Source organism: Bufo bufo, chromosome 1 (assembly GCF_905171765.1).
Source record: "Bufo bufo chromosome 1, aBufBuf1.1, whole genome shotgun sequence".
NCBI classification, from domain to species: domain Eukaryota; kingdom Metazoa; phylum Chordata; class Amphibia; order Anura; family Bufonidae; genus Bufo; species Bufo bufo.
In genome coordinates, this window is record NC_053389.1 from 614,537,279 (window position 1) to 614,556,838 (window position 19,560).

The window sequence follows — 19,560 nt, forward strand, 5'->3', positions numbered from 1 at the left end:
CACACACAGGCACTGGCAGCCAGGCCCGACCGCCCGCCCAGTGTAGTGGGTGGGGCGTGGGCGGTCCGCGGCTCAGGCCTGGCTGGGGGGAAGCCGCGTCAAGTCAGGACTCAGGACTGGAGCAGTCGGGCCCGGGGCAGAAGATGAGGTAGATGGTGGAGGGGGCCGGAACAGGGGCGTACCCATAGGCGTGCGCACGAGGTGTGCCTGGGCACAGCCTAATCACACCCCTGTGCTCCGCCTCCTGCACTGCCAGCCATGCACGTGCGGCGTGACGGAGTGAAGTGACGTCACGTTACGCTGCCGCCGGCTGCCTATTTTGAATGTGAAGAGCGGGAGCCTGCCTGCCCGCCCCCCCGCGCCCAGTGTGCCTAATTGATCTTCAGGATGTGTCATCAATACAGAAGTGAATGGATTCTGATCTTTTGTGCACTGCCAGCAGTCTGCCACAGTAAAAAGAAAAAGTCTGGCGTGGAGAGGAGTCCTGACTGTCCCCAGTAAGTTAGTGAAGTGTCAAGTAATAGATAAGGATTATTAGATAGTAGTATACATACTAGTACATACTTTGCACAAGTTTATTATTTACAACTTAAAGGGAACCTGTCACCAAAAAATACTATTAACAGCTTAATAAGTGATTTTTTTTTGGTGACAGGTTCCCTTTAAGTTGTAAATAATAAACTTGTGCAAAGTATGTACTAGTATGTAGTACCTTATAGTGCTGCATAGTAGTTTCCTAATGCACTTTTTCTTCATTTAGCCGCATCTAGCCTCCTTGAGAAATCGATGTTTTATTCAGTCGCTGCCCCCTGCTTCAAGTCAGGTTTGAAGTCAAGGCGGCAGCGGCCTAGGCGTCTCCAATCCTGCTCTCCCCGCCGCCTTTATTGACACGCCGGATCTCAGTGCCGGGACCGCGCTCCCAGCCTTCATGCGCAGTAAAGGGCTGCTGTAGCCTGTAGCGCGATCCCGGCTCCGGCTCGTACACTCAGCCGGCTTCAGTTTCGCTACTGCGCATGCGCCCAGCATCTTCTGTAACTGCGCTAGTATGTAAGGCTGGCGGGCGCATGCGCAGTAGCGAAACTGAAGCCGGCTGAGTGTACGAGCCGGAGCCGGGATCGCGCTACAGGATACAGCAGCGCTTTACTGCGCATGCGGGATGGGAGCGCGGTCCTGGCACTGAGATCCGGCGTGTCAATAAAGGCGGCGGGAGGCGGGGAGAGCAGGATTGGAGACGCCTAGGCCGCTGCCCTCTTGACTTCAAACCTGACTTGAAGCAGGGGGCAGCGACTGAATAAAACATCGATTTCTCAAGGAGGCTAAATGAAGAAAAAGTGCATTAGGAAACTTCTATGCAGCACTATAAGGTACTATTAACAGCTTAATAAGTGATTTTTTGGTGACAGGTTCCCTTTAAGCTCACTTACATAAGGAACGCGGGGTCCGTCTTACAATAGTTGTCGGCCTCCACCCCCTGTTGGGGGTCAGTCACTGTCAGGGACACTGTTATGGGGGGGGGGGGGGGGGCCCATACATTTTTTTTGCTATGGGGCCCATGCATTTCTAGCTACGCCCCTGAAATTCGCTATATTGCTATAACTTTGTTTTTCGAATATTCGTAATATTCTAAAACAAGAATATATAGCAATATAGCGAATATTCGAAAAAAAACGAATATAGAGCAATTTAGCTAATAAAGTGCTATAATCTTTTTTTTTTATAGTTGTAATTTTTTTCCAATCTGAATTTCAGATGAGAAAAAAATTACAACTATTAGACAAAGAAGATTATAGCACTATATTTGCTAATTGCTCTATATTATTTTATTTTTTTCGAATATTCGCTATATTGGTATATATTCTTGTTTTAGAATATTACGAATATTCGAAAAAACTAAGTTATAGCAATATAGCGAATATTCGAAAAAAAAAAACAATATAGAGCAATTTAGCTAATATACACTCACCTAAAGAATTATTAGGAACACCTGTTCTATTTCTCATTAATCCAATTATCTAGTCAACCAATCACATGGCAGTTGCTTCAATGTATTTAGGGGGTTGCTCCTGGTCAAGACAATCTCCTGAACTCCAAACTGAATGTCAGAATGGGAAAGAAAGGTGATTTAAGCAATTTTGAGCGTGGCATGGTTGTTGGTGCCAGACGGGCCGGTCTGAGTATTTCACAATCTGCTCAGTTACTGGGATTTTCACGCACAACCATTTCTAGGGTTTACAAAGAATGGTGTGAAAAGGGAAAAACATCCAGTATGCGGCAGTCCTGTGGGCAAAAATTCCTTGTGGATGCTAGAGGTCAGAGGAGAATGGGCCGACTGATTCAAGCTGATAGAAGAGCAACGTTGACTGAAATAACCACTCGTTACAACCGAGGTATGCAGCAAAGCATTTGTAAAGCCACAACACGCACAACCTTGAGGCGGATGGGCTACAACAGCAGAAGACCCCACCGGGTACCACTCATCTCCACTACAAATAGGAAAAAGAGGATACAATTTGCACGAGCTCACCAAAATTGGACTGTTAAAGACTGGAAAAATGTTGCCTGGTCTGATGAGTCTCGATTTCTGTTGAGACATTCAAATGGTAGATTCCGAATTTGGCGTAAACAGAATGAGAACATGTATCCATCCTCTGATGGCTACTTCCAGCAGGATAATGCACCATGTCACAAAGCTCGAATCTTTTCAAATTGGTTTCTTGAACATGACAATGAGTTCACTGTAATAAAATGGCCCCCACAGTCACCAGATCTCAACTCAATAGAGCATCTTTGGGATGTGGTGGAACGGGAGCTTCGTGCCCTGGATGTGCATCCCTCAAATCTCCATCAACTGCAAGATGCTATCCTATCAATATGGGCCAACATTTCTAAAGAATGCTATCAGCACCTTGTGGAATCAATGCCACGTAGAATTAAGGCAGTTCTGAAGGCAAAAGGGGGTCCAACACCGTATTAGTATGGTGTTCCTAATAATTCTTTAGGTGAGTGTAGTGCTATAATCTTCTTTGTCTAATAGTTGTAAGTTGAAAAATTTGCAATAAAAGTTTGCATTACAAAAATTTGCATTACGAAAATTCGCAAACAACACTACTCCTAAAGTCAAATATATTGCAGCCTTCTCATTGGCCCACAAGCTAGAAGCAGGGAGGGATCATGTGTACTGATTAAAAAAAAATTGAATATTCGAAATTACGAATATATATCACTATATTCGAAATATTCGCGAATTTTCGAAGTACCTATATACGCGATAAAAATTAAAAATTTGAATATTCGTGATCAACACTAGTTCTTATGGGGTTAAGTTTGAAATTCTAGTGTATTCCCAAGAAGATCAATGTATCATGAGTATATCAATAGAAGGAATCTAGCTTTCATCAAAGTCAGGGAAGGTCTGCTCATATTGTCGGATTTAACAGCTGATTACAGGGAACAGAACTATTCTTATCAACTGTCAAAGTCTAAGTTAATAAACTAGCAAGCGTAATATGTCATTAATTGCAGCTCGTAGATGTAAACACTTCTTCGAATCCAGACTGCTGACAATTTCTTTTTTCAGGACCGGGCTGTGTGACTATGATGTTTCTGAATGTTTACGTTCTATTTTAAAGTCAGCAATGTATTTTATGAAATTTTATGCATTTATTTTATTTTATCTCGCTGTGTTTATTATTATTACAAATCCAAATGATAAATGTAATAATAGCTGATATGTAATCTATGAGTTTAGGAGTCTACTGCAGTCCTATTGGCAGTATGTCATAGAGCAGGGAAAGCTGCACAAAAAAAAAAATATATATATATATATATATATATATAAACTCACCTAAAGAATTATTAGGAACACCATACTAATACGGTGTTGGAACCCCTTTTGCCTTCAGAACTGCCTTAATTCTACATGGCATTGATTCAACAAGGTGCTGATAGCATTCTTTAGAAATGTTGGCCCATATTGATAGGATAGCATCTTGCAGTTGATGGAGATTTGAGGGATGCACATCCAGGGCACGAAGCTCCCGTTCCACCACATCCCAAAGATGCTCTATTGGTTGAGATCTGGTGACTGTGGGGGCCATTTTAGTACAGTGAACTCATTGTCCATGTTCAAGAAACCAATTTGAAATGATTCGAGCTTTGTGACATGGTGCATTATCCTGCTGGAAGTAGCCATCAGAGGATGGATACATATTCTCATTCTGTTACCGCCAAATTCGGACTCTACCATTTGAATGTCCTCAACAGAAATCGAGACTCATCAGACCAGGCAACATTTTTCCAGTCTTCAACAGTCCAATTTTGGTGAGCTCGTGCAAATTGTAGCCTCTTTTTTCCTATTTGTAGTGGAGATGGGTGGTACCCGTGGGGTCTTCTGCTGTTGTAGCCCATCCGCCTCAAGGTTGTGCGTGTTGTGGCTTCACAAATGCTTTGCTGCATACCTGGGTTGTAACGAGTGGTTATTTCAGTCAACGTTGCTCTTCTATCAACTTGAATCAGTCGGCCCATTCTCCTCTGACCTCTAGCATCCACAAGGCATTTTTGCCCACAAGACTGCCGCATACTGGATGTTTTTCCCTTTTCACACCATTCTTTGTAAACCCTAGAAAATGGTTGTGCGTGAAAATCCCAGTAACTGAGCAGATTGTGGAAATACTCAGACCGGCCCGTCTGGCACCAACAACCATGCCACGCTCAAAATTGCTTAAATCAACCTTTCTTTCCCATTCTGACATTCAGTTTGGAGTTCAGGAGATTGTCTTGACCAGGAGCACCCCCCTAAATGCATTGAAGCAACTGCCATGTGGTTGGTTGACTAGATAATTGCATTTTTAATGAGAAATAGAACAGGTGTTCCTAATAATTCTTTAGGTGAGTGTATATACAGTTGCAAGAAAAAGTATGTGAACCCTTTGGAATTATATGGATTTCTGCAAAAATTGGTCATAAAATGTGATCTGATCTTCATCTAAGTCACAACAATATACAATCACAGTCTGCTTAAACTAATAACACGCAAAGAATTAAATGTTACCATGTTTTTATTGAACATACCATCTAAACATTCACAGTGCAGGTGGAAAAAGTATGTGAACCCCTAGACTAATGACATCTCCAAGACCTAGTTGGAGTGAGGTGTCAGCCAACTGGAGTCCAATCAATGAGATGAGATTGGAGGTGTTGGTTACAGCCCCCTGCCCTATAAAAAACACACACCATTTCTGGGTTTGCTTTTCACAAGAAGCATTGCCTGATGTGAATGATGCCTCGCACAAAAGAGCTCTCAGAAGACCTACGATTAAGAATTGTTGACTTGCATAAAGCTGGAAAGAGTCATAAAAGTATCTCCAAAAGCCTTGCTGTTCATCAGTCCAGGGTAAGACAAATTGTCTATAAATGAAGAAAGTTCAGCACTGTTGCTACTCTCCCTAGAAGTGGCCGTCCTGTAAAGATGACTGCAAGAGCACAGCGCAGACTGCTCAATGAGGTGAAGAAGAATCTTACTTAGAGTGTCAGCTAAAGACTTACAAAAGTCTCTGGCATATGCTAACATCCCTGTTAGCGAATCTACGATACGTAAAACACTAAAAAAGAATGGATTTCATTGGAGGATACCACAGAGGAAGCCACTGCTGTCCAAAAAATATTCTGTGGACAGATGAAACCAAAGTTGAGTTGCTTGGAAGAAACACACAACACTATGTGTGCAGAAAAAGAGGCACAGCACACCAACATAAAATCCTCATCCCAACTGTGAAGTATGGTGGTGGGGGCATCATGGTTTGAGGCTGCTTTGCTGCGTCAGGGCCTGGACGGATTGCTATCATCGAAGGAAAAAATGAATTCCCAAGTTTATCAAGACATTTTGCAGGAGAACTTAAGGCCATCTGTCCACCAGCTGAAGCGCAACAGAAGATGGGTGTTGCAACAGGACAACGACCCAAAGCATAGAAGTAAATCAACAACAGAATGGCTTAAACAGAAGAAAATATGCCTTCTGGAGTGGCCCAGTCAGAGTCCTGACCTCAACCCGATTGAGATGCTGTGGGATGACCTCAAGAAAGTGATTCACACCAGACATCCCGAGAATATTGCTGAACTGAAACAGTTCTGTAAAGACGAATGGTCAAGAATTACTCCTGACCGTTGTGCACGTCTGATCTGCAACTACAGGAAACGTTTGGTTGAAGTTATTGCTGCCAAAGGAGGTTCAACCAGTTATTAAATCCAAGGGTTCATATACTTTTTCCACCTGCACTGTGAATGTTTACATGGTGTGTTCAATAAAAACATGGTAACATTTAATTCTTTGTGTGTTATTAGTTTAACCAGACTGTGATTGTCTATTGTTGTGACTTAGATGAAGATCAGATCACAATTTATGACCAATTTGTGCAGAAATCCATATCATTCCAAAGGGTTCACATACTTTTTCTTGCAACTGTATATATAATTTTATTTTTTTGTTGAAAAAGATTCACAGTAACTTGTATTTCTTTTATTTAAATCTCTGCTCAATATGGGTTCATGAGTCCAGCATGGTCCTATGTAGTTATGGGGAAAAGCATTGGGACTTGTTCTCCTTCAAGAGAGTCTGTTGGCGTCTGAGCAGTGATTAGCTTGCAGGAACCTGATTCCTGTGTGGAAATACAGACAAGAAATTGAGTCCTAAGAGAAACGCCCAGCAACCCATCCATATTGAGTGTATTGAAAGCAACTTCATTGAAGGTTAAGCATCCATACTGATCAGTGTGTAGTGTCTGTAGCATTTTGGCCTATGGACTTTACAACATTTAGACTAGGTATAAAGACCTAAGGACCCTAGTCATATCAGAGATTGACAGATTACAAAAATAACTCTGCAGTGGGCATTGTAGAACCACATTTTGGGAGAATGTTGCACCACCAGGCTATTAATTCTCTTTGTTCAGATGGAAGTTTATTGAAACTGTTAACAAGAACAGTGCCTGCATTTACCAGTAATTGATGTAGATACTCTAGAAACTTTCAGCAAAGTACTGGTTAATAGTTCAATTTGGCAGCTGCTCTCTGTCTCCATTTACCTCCACCCAAACCTCAGATCCCTGCCCTGCACCTCATCACAACCCTAACACCAACTGCACCCTACCTTACATTGGGCAGGAGAGACCTCTCACTAGGGTGTGCTCCGGGCAATATGGTGCACCCCCTCCTTACTGTCCTTGGGCCCCAGGGAGCGCCAGAGTGGGATTACAGCCACAGTCCAGACTACTACTACTATCCTTGCCTCTGGCACCTTCCCACTCCAGGCTTGATGCAGAATGGGTCATTCTAAAGAGCTCACTGAATTCCACCATGATACTATAAGAGGATGTCTCCATTGCTAGTCAGTTCAGTAAATTCCTTCCCTCCTAGATATTTTATTAGGTCATGTGCATAGGTTCCTGATGGTCCTAGCATTAATTAATGCTTAGAGCATCAGATTGTAATGTACCAGGTTTGTGTCTTGAGGAGGGCTTGGGCGTCCCCCTGGGCATTGGGCCTCTGGCAAATTTTCCTGTAGGGTCTATGGCCAGTCCTCCCATATCATCAAAAGATCAATCCCTGTCATCTAACAATGCACATACATTTCTTATTCCAGAGGTCCGCTGAAATTAAATGTCCTTAAATATGTCTGTCGGTGAATCTCCTGTCTGTCCTTTGCATTCATTCTATCTCAAATATTAGATCTCCATGCACAGAATTCATGGTGAGCTTGATTTTATACATAGCAGCCTATCTGAAGAGGACGAGTTGCAGCGTCAGACTGAGCCAATGATAAGACAGGTGTTAGATTTCAGGCTACATCCTCCTCCCTGTATCCAAGCTGTTGTTACTAATCACAGATCACTCATGGAACAGATTGTGGCTCTCTCAGATCTACTGTTTATGACTCAAGCAGAACATTCATAAAGTATCCAGTTCACATTAATAATACAACTTTTTCCACATATATCGAGTTTAAGAGGCTGGCAGAGTAGGCTTGGTCTAGAAACAGAGATGTATGGTGTGATGATAGGTTGTCAATTGCTTTATGGCTCCCGATCTGCAATATAGATATGAGGTGGAAAATGGACATTTTAAGATGGGTAAAGAACAGCCAATCCTTGTTTTGTGGCACAGATGCCTCTGAGTATTTCTGCAGGTGAGTTCTGATAAATAATTGTATTGGATGATACTGTATAACCTCTCCAGAAGACCACCTCCTTATCCAGACCAGATTTCCAATGACAGATTTTCAATTCTAAGATATAGTATGTATACTGACCATCTTCTTTCAGAAGACCACATTCCCATTCCATTTTGGGTGGTGGTATCAAAGAGGCTTCACTATATCTATTTTCATACAGTAAGGCATAGATTAGTTCATATTTAAAGGGGACTTTAAGGGTTAACTCTTCTTCCAGCATCAGAAGTCTGTTTGCTTTACATTTAGCACTGGGGTTTTATTACTTTGGAGATTACAGAGCTCAGGCATAGTCTCTCTGCTATATACTGTACTTTGCTTTGTATCAATCATTGGAACAAAACTTCTACACAGTACAAGCCATGGCAGCATAGTATTTCTGCCATGGATAGGATAGAATCTGTGAACAGCAGCTGCAGGGTGAATGCGCTGACAGCTGTGACATTTATGAGAGAAATACAGAACTATAAGACCGGATGTCAAGGACCACAACCCCAGGTACTCTTTTGTATATTTACATGGAGTCCAACCACAGAGGGGGAAGGAGGTAAACTTGCTCCATGTAGGTAAGTACAGAAGCCTCTTGAGCAGATTTCAGGGATTCATTCATATAAAGTTCAATGACTTGGAGATTCCTAAACGAGGTTCCTAACAGAAGCAAAAAGCCACAATTATGCAGCAAACCAATAGACGTGTAATAAGTGGTTAATGAACACAGTGTTCTATTAACCACCACGGCGAGACTGCATTACTCAGCTACAATCACAGGATCAGATGGATCAAAAGGACAAGATTCAGGTATACAATAAAATGTTTCTACGGGTTGCACAAAGACTCGAGGTATGTCAGGAAGTTACTAATGCTGCTGATGTAGTCTTATGAGTCCCACTACCAACATCCACACCCCCTTTTCTTGGATAACATCCACTACCTTCTTGCTGTGCGGGGTGTAAAGTTCTCCCCCCTCCCACTGAACTTTGCCTGCTCTGTCAGGGCGCTCTCCCCCACCTCCTCATCTCAGATAAATCCCCCCCCCCACCATCACTTCCAGACCAGAGGAGTAAGGAGAGCGTGTACATATTTTTCTTCTTTCCGGATACAGGTGTCTCTGCTGCTCCAGCACCTGCAGCATACAGGGAGGGCCTCATCCACCTTAGGACAAAAGGTTTGTCTTTTTTTTTTTTTGGCAGGTGGATTCATATTCAAATCCTAAAAAATATAAAAAAAAAGTGGATGCAGGCACAGAGGTTATTCACTGTCTACGAGGAAGAGTACAGTAGGGTAAGGGTGACCTTTCTGTCCTATTGTGGCTCATGCCAGAGATTATTAGAAACTTTTCAGGATGTTCTAAGATTAAGGTCTAAAACAGTGATTTGGCAGGTAACTAACCAGCTGTATTAACTTTAGCTATTGTCTGGGTTCACAAACATACAGTTAATTGTAACTTGAGACAGAATAAGAAACCTAAAGACCCAGAACAGTAGTCACAAGAGGAAGCAGGTCAGCACAGCCAATGAGATTAACGTTGTACCTGTTTGGACATCCATGTGCAAAATGATGGCAACTTGATTACTGGCAAACATGGAAATATGACTCCAGTGACATAATTACAAGTGTTTAGTGTCATGTTTCGATGGACAAAATGAATTATTCCTTTATCTATTATTGCCTGGCATAGTTTGTTTGCATGTCTTTGAGTGCAGAGGGGCACAGGAGCTGTCAACATTTTATATTAGTATATTGTATTATACTGTATACCAAACAGCCAGAGACGGGCAAGACCAATAACATTGCAAGACTGTATTTAATTTTCATTCATTCTTTTTTTTGCTGTTATATGCATGTTGATCTACTATTGTATGCAATGCCCTATGTCATATACTTATATAGTATGGCTTTTTATTTTGAATGATGTGGTTGACATTACAATTCTAGTATACCACTCAAAATGTCAGGTCACGTTAATATGAACCATTATTAATAATTACTTTAGCTAACATGTTTCCAGTTTCTTGTCTTCTATTAGTATTCTTTAAACCTTCACACTCTATATCCTCCCCCCACCTCTGATGGCCTCTCACCCTAACATTCAGTGCTTGAAAGAATTATAACCCATTTTATTAAAAGCCTCACACCACTTTCACCCCACAAGGAGGGGAGGGATGTCAATAAATAGTAGGGGGAATGCTCCCTAGTGGTGATAGATAGGGGTAATATAAAGGTAACTCATGAATTCACAAATAATTGGCCATTCAATTCCAGAATGGCTACCAGTACATTACTGATGAGATATAGGGAAGCCGGTCTATGGTAGCATTAGCAGACATTCAGGGATAACAAATCCCACACAGTTAGGATTCTGAAGCACTGATATAGTACAAATTACATCACCTCATAGTAGTCATGAGTCTCCATGTGAACAGCATTGTACAAAATCCTGAGCAAATGTGGATACAGCATAAGAGGGTCATTCATTTACTGTAGTTTAGAAAGTGAAATCCATTACAATGGTTACTGCAAAGCTCATATGCTCCAAAAAAAATGTCTGACTTATTCACAAATGGTACCAATGGGAACACATAGGACATTGTTATTTCAAAGCATTAATGGGTCTTGGGTCTGTTATTACTAGCAAGCATATGACAGGATTTGATTGGTTGTAATCTAAAAATTTAAGTCTATACCAAAAGACTAAGAAGGGTAACACGGGTATGTTCATTGTGAATATAATGTAACATCTCTTTCACTTTTAATCAGAAATCATGCAAACAGTATACCAAATTCATAGCAATATAAATGTTAAAACGTTCCTTTAAAGGGATTTTCTAGAGAGATTTTTATTTAAAAAAGGGTTCAAAAGTTTTTTGTTTTTTTAAATAAATAAAGAATTGGTGCTCACTTCTACCTGTATACCAAATCCATAGCAATATAAATGTTCAAATGTTCTGTTAAAGGGTTTCCTAGGGAGATATATATATTTTTTAAAGGGGGCCAAATGTTTTAAAAAATAACGAAGAATCGGTGCTCACTTCTACTGATACCCCCTTTGCTCCAGTCCTCCAGTCTTCATTTCCTGTCCCAGGTAGAGCAGGAAAGGCCTGCTTAGTCAGTCACTGGCCTTACTGGTTACTTACCTCAGCCACTGTTTCGCTGAGTAGGCCATTCCTAGTATTCCCGACTGTGTTGAGCTGGGACACGAAGTAGCCGGGACAGTGCAGTGACAAAATGGTAGTAGTGTGCAATCAATGGAAGTGGGTACTGATTCTTAGTAATTTTAACTAAAAGGGTATTACAGGCATGTTCATTGTAAATATGATGTAACATCTACAGTATGTCACAATCAGAAATCGGTATACCAAATTCATAGCAATATAAATGGTCAATCCTTCCTTTAAAGGAATCTTCTAGGGAGATTGTTTTTTATAAAAGGGGCCAAAAGTTTTTACACAAAGATTTGGTGCTCACTTCTACCAATACTCTGCTGCCCCAGTCCCTGCTGCTCTGCTTTTTCTGTCCAGTCAATTATTGGCTAAAGCGTTTGCTCATTCATCGGGTAATCGGCGGCACTATTACAATGTGAGATCACCGCTAATGAATGTTCATACAAGCGCTTATTAGCGATGATATGTCAGTGTAATAAAAGCTTTAGTGTTTACCTATCTCAACCAGTGATTGGCTGAGTGGGCTTTTTGGGCACTTTTTTTCTTTTAATTTTTTCTTTTAAATTTCCCAACAAACTCACTTGGTCCATCATTATTTAATAGGACCTCTAGATGCCTGGATTATCAGACATTGGGTTTATCAGCTACAATTTACATGTAAGGGTAGACAACATCTAGGGCAGTCTAAAAGATAAAGTATAGGAATTTATAGATGCTAACCTAAAGGAGTTTTGGTATGTATGAGTTTGGGAGCCACAGTCTCAAGTCAAAACTGCCTTACACTAAGCACAGTACAAATAACACAATAAATATAAATGGTCTTGAAGGTGATAATTACCGAATGTAACCAGTAATTCCTATCCTTTTAACCATGTGGGAACACCTGAATAATGTCCCATCTCATAAAATGACTTCTCCAACCCCTACCATATAAAGGCTTAGTGTTGTTGATGGCTTTATCAACCCCCTGCCAAGCATATTCAAACAGGCTGAAATCAGTTTTCCATCTCTGGGCAGGCACAGCTATGTATGCAGTAAAGTGGTCCAACTGCCACACCCCAAAAATGGAATACATGTAACACAATAGGAGAAGCATGTTAAAAGCAATGAGTACTGGAAGTATTAAGGCAATACTGTTATTCAAAAACATCAGATAAATACCAGCACTTATAAAATTTAAACTACTTAAAAAAAAGTTCCACTAAGTGCAGAAACATATGGAGAATGGCCAGAATAAGCATTTATCTCCAATTCCACCTCTCCAACATTATATCATACAACTCTAGGCAAATGGATAATAATAACTATAAGAGAATGATAAAAAATAGTGGCCAAATGCGAAAGTGACCTGGGATCATGACCAAAGTAATAAATATGAGAAAATATCCAAGAATCACATACAAAGTAATGTAACCAGCCAAAAAGATTAATTACAAAAATGCAAAATAGAACATTTTATTAATAAATGGAACTAATATGTCACCAATGATGACTAAAGGTCTAGGGGAGTGATCAGTGCAAGCCCCGCGTGTATCACCACTAGTGTGGCTTCATCAGGCTTTGTGTTATTGACAGCTTTGCCTTCCTCCATGCTAAGCATTTTCAAACAGTTGGTCATCCCTACCATAAGTGGCTGGCAACTTTTGGTGAACCCTTGACCAAGGAACATCACAGTTCTGCTGAACCCTGGTTGGGAGACTGTGCACTAGGTAGTTGAAACAGCACCAAAGCTGTGATTCAGATGGAGTTGCAAGCCTAGACTAGCTGACATATTTACTTCCAGCTGAGATACTCTATACACAATTACCTAACATACCAGGTAATTATCAAAAGCAAAACAAAACTGAGAAGTCAGGTTATACATGTATATGGGTTATAGCAGGCCTGTGCACCAAGGTACACAGCAGCCATTAAATCTAAGTAATGAAGTCTTTAATAACTGGATGATAACAGGATAACAGATCAAAAAGGATGAGTGATCCTGAATAATCAGGGTCATTGTTAGGACATCACTGTCAGGATCTGTCTGCATGTGACATAGACCATAGTATTAATTAGTGCTCTCAAATTACTAATGAGCTGTTGGTCTGCCATTGTAGAAGGAAATTACACATCTGAAAGAGGGTGGGAAAGTTCAAGTTAATATTATGTAAGTGCCATAGGACTCCACACATATAACTGCTCACCGAGTGGCCCTAGTGTCTTCTACAAAAATTTGGACTTGTCTGTGACACAAATATCATTTCCTAGTTCCAAACCGTACCGTTCACCATAAGTCTCTCTGTTATCACATGCATAACTTTCTACTGCTATTCCTCTGTCTATTTCTGATCCTGAGGGAATGTATATAATCCCCTAAACAAAAGGATGCTGTGCCGGGTAGTCAGCTGAGCACGGTAATATAAGGTACGGTTTTTCTTGTCCAGCTACAGGAGCAGTAAGTGGGCAGCAATATGTCAAGCTTAGAGGGGAGTCCTGGACCTGAACAAGATGACCAGCTCTATGATAACTGGTATGTTGATGATCCCCAAGAACCAACAGTTCCACCTCATGAGTAAGTAACCTTTTGCTCTTTGTAGTGATAGAATTTTTAATATTATTATGCATAACCATTCAAATGCTTAAAATGAACCAACTGCATGTGATATATCATACTTATATTATTTGTCTCCTAGAATTATCTTACCCTGTTCCCCAACATTGTCTGATGGATTATACCACCTTATCCTCGCACCTGTATCTGTGAGTGTATAAAGTTATATCTATCCTAATTTTTTCTTGTATTTTTTACACATATAAAATTTATAACTACATATCCTGGGACATTATGGTAGCCCTCAGATTATCATCCATTATTTATAGTACTTTTCTCCTCCTATAGGACAGAGGGAATTTTTGGATCCCCCTCTGTGCGAGGGCCCAGGTGTGACCACAACTGCTATACTCCATATGGTTCTCACCTGGTGTAGAGTGCATTTTAAAACTTTTCCATTCTTTTATAAAGTCATTTAAAAGTATGTATATATGTATTTTCTTGGATCGGTGATATATATAAGGTGATATATATAAGCTGCAATTTCTGATCAATTTAGCCTATGAGATCAGAATATTTCCATCTGAATATGAGCTTAAATGCATTAAAAGCTTTGGTTTATGTACCTAGATAGAAAATGTAATTGCTTGCATAGTATAACTGAAATGTGATCCATGTGGTGATGAAAGCACAGAGATAGTACCTTGCCTGATATGCTGGAAGTTGCTAAGTTTATTTCCCTCAGAAAGTAATAGGATGCCTATTGCACTTTTTTCACATTTTGCTATGTTGCGGCCTTGTGTTAAAATAAAAAAATACAAAACGTTTTCCTCATCATTCTGCACTCAATGCCCCATAATGAGAAAGTGAAAACAGAAAGCTTGAAATTTTAACTACTTTTTCGAAAAGGAAAATCAAAATGTTGCCTTTATTATTTAGACCCTTTACTCGGTACTTAGCTGATGCATCTTTGGCAGCGATTGCAGCCTTCAGTCTTCTATGACACCACAAAGTTTGCACACCTGGATTTGGGGGATTTTCTTCTATTCTGAATCTTCTCTGAAGATCCTCTCAAGTTCTGTCAGATTGAATGGGGACAGTCATTTTCAGGTCTCTCCATAGATGTTCGATTGGGTTCAAGGCAGGGCACTGGCTGGGCCACTCAAGGACATTCACTTGTCAATAAGCCACTCCTTTGTTGTCTTGGCTGTGTGCTTAGGGTCAATGTCTTGTTGGAAAACTAATCATCAGCTCAGTCTGAGGTCCATAGCACACTGGATCGAGTTTTCATGAAGAATATCTCTGTATTTTACTCCATTCAGAGTTTCCTCAACCCTGACCAGTCTTCCTGTCCCAGCCACTGAAAAACATCCCCACAGCATGATGCAGCCACCTTCATGACTCACTGTACGGCTGGTATTGGGCAGGTGATGAGCAGTGCCTGGTTTTCTCCGGACATGATACTTAGATATGAGACCAGAAAATTGTTCTATAATTCTTCTGAATTATGGAGGCCATTGTGCTCTTGGGAACTTTCAATGCAGCAGACATTTTTTGTACCCTTGACCACACAATACCGTCTCTGAGCTCTATAGGCAGTTCTTTCCTTCTCATGGCTTGGTTTTTGCTCTGATATGCTCTCATATGCATTGTGAGACCTTACATAGACAGAAGTGTGTCTTTCCAAATTATGTCCAATCATCTGCATTTACCACCTGTGGATTCCAATCAAGGGGTAGAAACATCTCAAAGATGATCAAGAGAAATGAGAAATGAGAGCTATATTTCAAATGGCACAGCATAGGGTCTGAATAGTTATGCCCACGCAAAATTAAAGTTTTTCCTTTTTAGTAAGTTAACAAAAATTCTGTTTTCACTTTCTCATTTTGGGGGATTCTGTGCAAATTGATGAGGTAAAACTTTTTAATTTTATTTTAGCATAAGGCCCCAACATAACAAAATGTGAAAGTGAAAGTGTCTGAAAACTTTCCAAATGCATTGTAGGGTCACTGGCTTAAGTAAGAACTTGTATTAATCATCAAATCCTCTATCAATAAATGTGTTACTGTTTTACAGATCAAGGTTTGAATTATGGGGTGGGGGTGGGAGCATTACTGCTCAAAGTGGTCAACTTGTTATCCCACAGTCTAGAAAGTATAACAGCAATATTCTGTCTGCATCAGTTTTAATGTGTTTTCTTTGGATTCCTTACAATAACAATCTATACTGTATAGGGGTTACTACAGTAAGATCGATAAGGTCACTCAGTGCTGCTTGTAGCATTGGTTTTCGCCACTAGCTTTCTGGTGTTGATCAGTATAGTGGTCTTACTTTTGACTTAGAAAAGGTACAAATGGACTTAAAAGGTCAAGCATATATCTATATCTTTAGTCAGTATTTCCATTTCAATTTTGAGGTATTTAAAATGGCCAAGTTTTGTTAACATTTATTGATATATGCAAAATGGATTTCTATTTCAACTGTTCTTGATTTTATACAATTTCCCATGATTTATCATGCACCATATATATAACTCTTACTTCCTAGCTATGCACATTGCTGCTTCTATGTTTCCTGGTTCGGAGACGAAAGCTTTGCACCTCTTTCTGTTGGGGCGTCCCTGGTGTTCTCAGGTATTTTGTTGTTCCCATCTCCTTCCTTGATATACAGCAAATTGCACTTCCAGTCTTATTTTCTTCTACATAGTACACAATACTTACCAGTTATATTTACTCCTACAGCCCTTTGAATCTCCTAGATGGTACCAGCAACAATTGGGTGCCCTGTGCAGTTTTTGGGTTGCTTTTTTCCTCAATCTTTCGAATGCTTTTAGACCCTACTACTCTCAACTTCATTACAGACAGTGATGGGTCTCACAAAGGTAACTTTCCATTAACAATACAGTTCGATCTTCACAAGGTTTTCTATCAACTACACAGTATCAGCCTCCTTTTGATGGGCATTGGCATGGCTATCGAGTTGAAGAGGTAGCAATCACAAGTGGCTCCAACAACTTGGGATTGGTCTCAGGGCAGTTTCTAGGGAAATTTACCAACAGGGCGAACATCAAAAAAGCGCCCCCCCCCCCCGATTGTGGGCGGATCTCTGCCGTACCCCATTGTAGTTGATGGGGGCGGCGGGCATTCAGTCTGCAGTGCCGGATCCAGTGAATTCCAGCAGGCTGTTCTCAGCTGGAAGAGCCTGCCAGAATCACTAACGCAGTTGTGAGAGTAGCCTAAAACAGGTCCACATACCTATTACATCCAGTGATGTCTCCTTTGATGTAGACGCTCTCTTTCTTTATCTTCTCCCTTCAGACCAGACTGCCATGATGATTTTTTTCAGCCATCTCTTCTCTCTGCAGAGTTTGACAGACATCTTAGTTTCCTACTTTTCCATCATCCTCCCACCTTCTCAACATCCCATCATGCACCCCCAAAACTATACTGCATAAACTGATAAACCCCCTGAAAATACTAGTTACACACAGATAGCGCCCCCTTCAATAATTATTGGAACACAATGCTCTAAAAAATAACTGCACCCAGCAAATAGTGTCCCTGACACTAATAGTGTAACCATAATGTCCGCGAAAAATAACTGTGCTAAGCTGATACAGTGCCAGGGTGCCCCCACAGTAATAGTGCTCCCAAAAATCCCAACAATAGTGATAATTCTGTGCCAGAGTGCACTTAGTAGTAATAGTGCTCCTACAGTGCCCCCAACATTAATTGTGTCCCAGAAGTACGGTAATAATGCTCCCATAGTCTCCCAATTGTAATAAAGCCCACCATAATGCCCCTGGTAGTAATAATTATATTTATAGTATGTGCCAGTGTGAAAAATGCCCTGTTGTGTGTCAGTAAAAAAAAAAAATCTCTTAGTGCCCCCAGTAGAGCCAATGTCCCCAGAATGCCCTCATGTGTTCCAATGACCCATACTGTGTGCCACTAGAAAAAACACTTAGTGCTCCCAGTTGAGCATAGGTGCCCATAGTGCCCCTATAATTTGCGACAGTATAAAATACTCCTATATAGTGCCCCCAGAAGATGCCCCATAGTGCTCCTCCCCTGTCCCCATAGTGTCCTCCATAATGTGCCAGTATAAAATGCCCCTATAGACTGCCCCACATAGATGCCCCCATAATGCGCCTCACGCCCTTCCCCATAGTGGCACCAAAATGGCTGCCAGTATTAAATGCCTCTATACAATGCCTCCATAGTGCTCTTCTCCCCCACTTCTCCTGAGGACAGCTATACAGATGAATTTGGAGATGAGCGCTTCCACAATGGAAGCGCTCATCTCCACTCCTGCTGGCTCCGGACAGAAAGGGCCCCCCTCCGGCGCTGGGCCCTGCTGATGGCGCCCCCCTCTTCTGTCCTGAGGGATGCACCCCGTGCGGTCGCACCCCTCGCCCGCCTCTGGAAACGCCCCTGATTGGTCTTATAATGACCGGCTGTATAAGAAAGTAGAATAATAAAAATGTTTCAACATCTTGGTCTAATCGCTTAGTAATGTAATGTCAAGAGTATATATAAAATGCATACTTACATTCTATATAGAATATCAACATTAGATATTGAGGCATGTGTAATTTGTGTCTAGCTTTGGCATCAGGATATCCAAAATATGCTACTCAGACTCTCACTATTACTCTGGGGTGAACATTAGGAGTCCAGATAAAATATTTATCTATACTTGCTTACTAATAATATTACTTTTTGCATAGACTTTTAGCATAGTAAACAGCCTTGCTTGACTTTCTTAGACTATTCATTTTGACCAGAGAGGGAAAGAGATGAGTGACTCAATTAGAGCATCCCACATTACACTAAGTGCAATGCTCTTCTGTGAATATCTTTATCTAGGCTTTTCAGGAGAAGAATAGAGCTATCATGCCATTATCCTAATTCTACCTGTCTACTATTATGCTAACAGACACCATCTTTCCCTTGCAGCAGTAAAATAGCAATGTTTTTTGATCTATGTAGGAATTGTATCTCTTTGTGCTGACTGCTACAGAAGGACAATATTTTGTATTTAATATTTAATAGTACAGTAGTGCTAAAATGAAAAGAAAAACTGCTGAAAGTGTCTATGTAAACTAGACATTAATATGCATGAACAACTACCTGGAAATGTTTCCCATAAAAAATGTGTACAGGATCAGTAAAAATTTCTATGCGACAATATGTGATTAAATACTATTTTGCACCATAAGTATAACGCTAATGATAATGAGTGATAAACATTCTGATCAGATTAGTCAGCTCAGATGCTCATTTCATGTGTGCTGTTCTCTTTGTTTTTATTTTCTCATGCTATATGATACTATATATCTACAGAATATTGGAAAATCTTCAGCCTCTTCTATTATCCTGCCCTGTACTACCCACTTTTGGCAAGTCATAATGTCCACAAAATACCTGGGTACATAGCAGGCAGCATCTTATCATGGATGCACTGTGGGGCATTAATATGGCAGAAGGCAGAATGTCCTCAGACACCACAGGTAAGATAATAAAAGAAATAAAGAATTGCTAGATAGTAGAAAGAAGTGTAAAAATATAGTAAACAATGAACTAGTAGAATACTGTATTAAAAGTACAAATAAAATAGCATACAAACTAGAAATGACAAATAGA

At 40.6% G+C, this 19,560-nt stretch overlaps 1 protein-coding gene across 1 annotated transcript in view; it reads left to right on the forward strand.

The window, feature by feature from the left end:
- Nucleotides 1-9,286: 9,286 nt before the first annotated feature.
- The window catches only part of STRA6 (signaling receptor and transporter of retinol STRA6), a 110,768-nt gene continuing 100,494 nt past the window's right edge, over nt 9,287-19,560 (forward strand). Inside the window, exons 1-6 of the mRNA XM_040413704.1 lie at nt 9,287-9,386; nt 13,809-13,936; nt 14,058-14,124; nt 16,463-16,548; nt 16,657-16,796; nt 19,261-19,427. Of these exons, the coding sequence (XP_040269638.1) occupies nt 13,836-13,936; nt 14,058-14,124; nt 16,463-16,548; nt 16,657-16,796; nt 19,261-19,427 (561 nt within the window). The 5' untranslated portion in view covers nt 9,287-9,386; nt 13,809-13,835. The remainder of the gene's footprint in view (nt 9,387-13,808; nt 13,937-14,057; nt 14,125-16,462; nt 16,549-16,656; nt 16,797-19,260; nt 19,428-19,560) is intronic.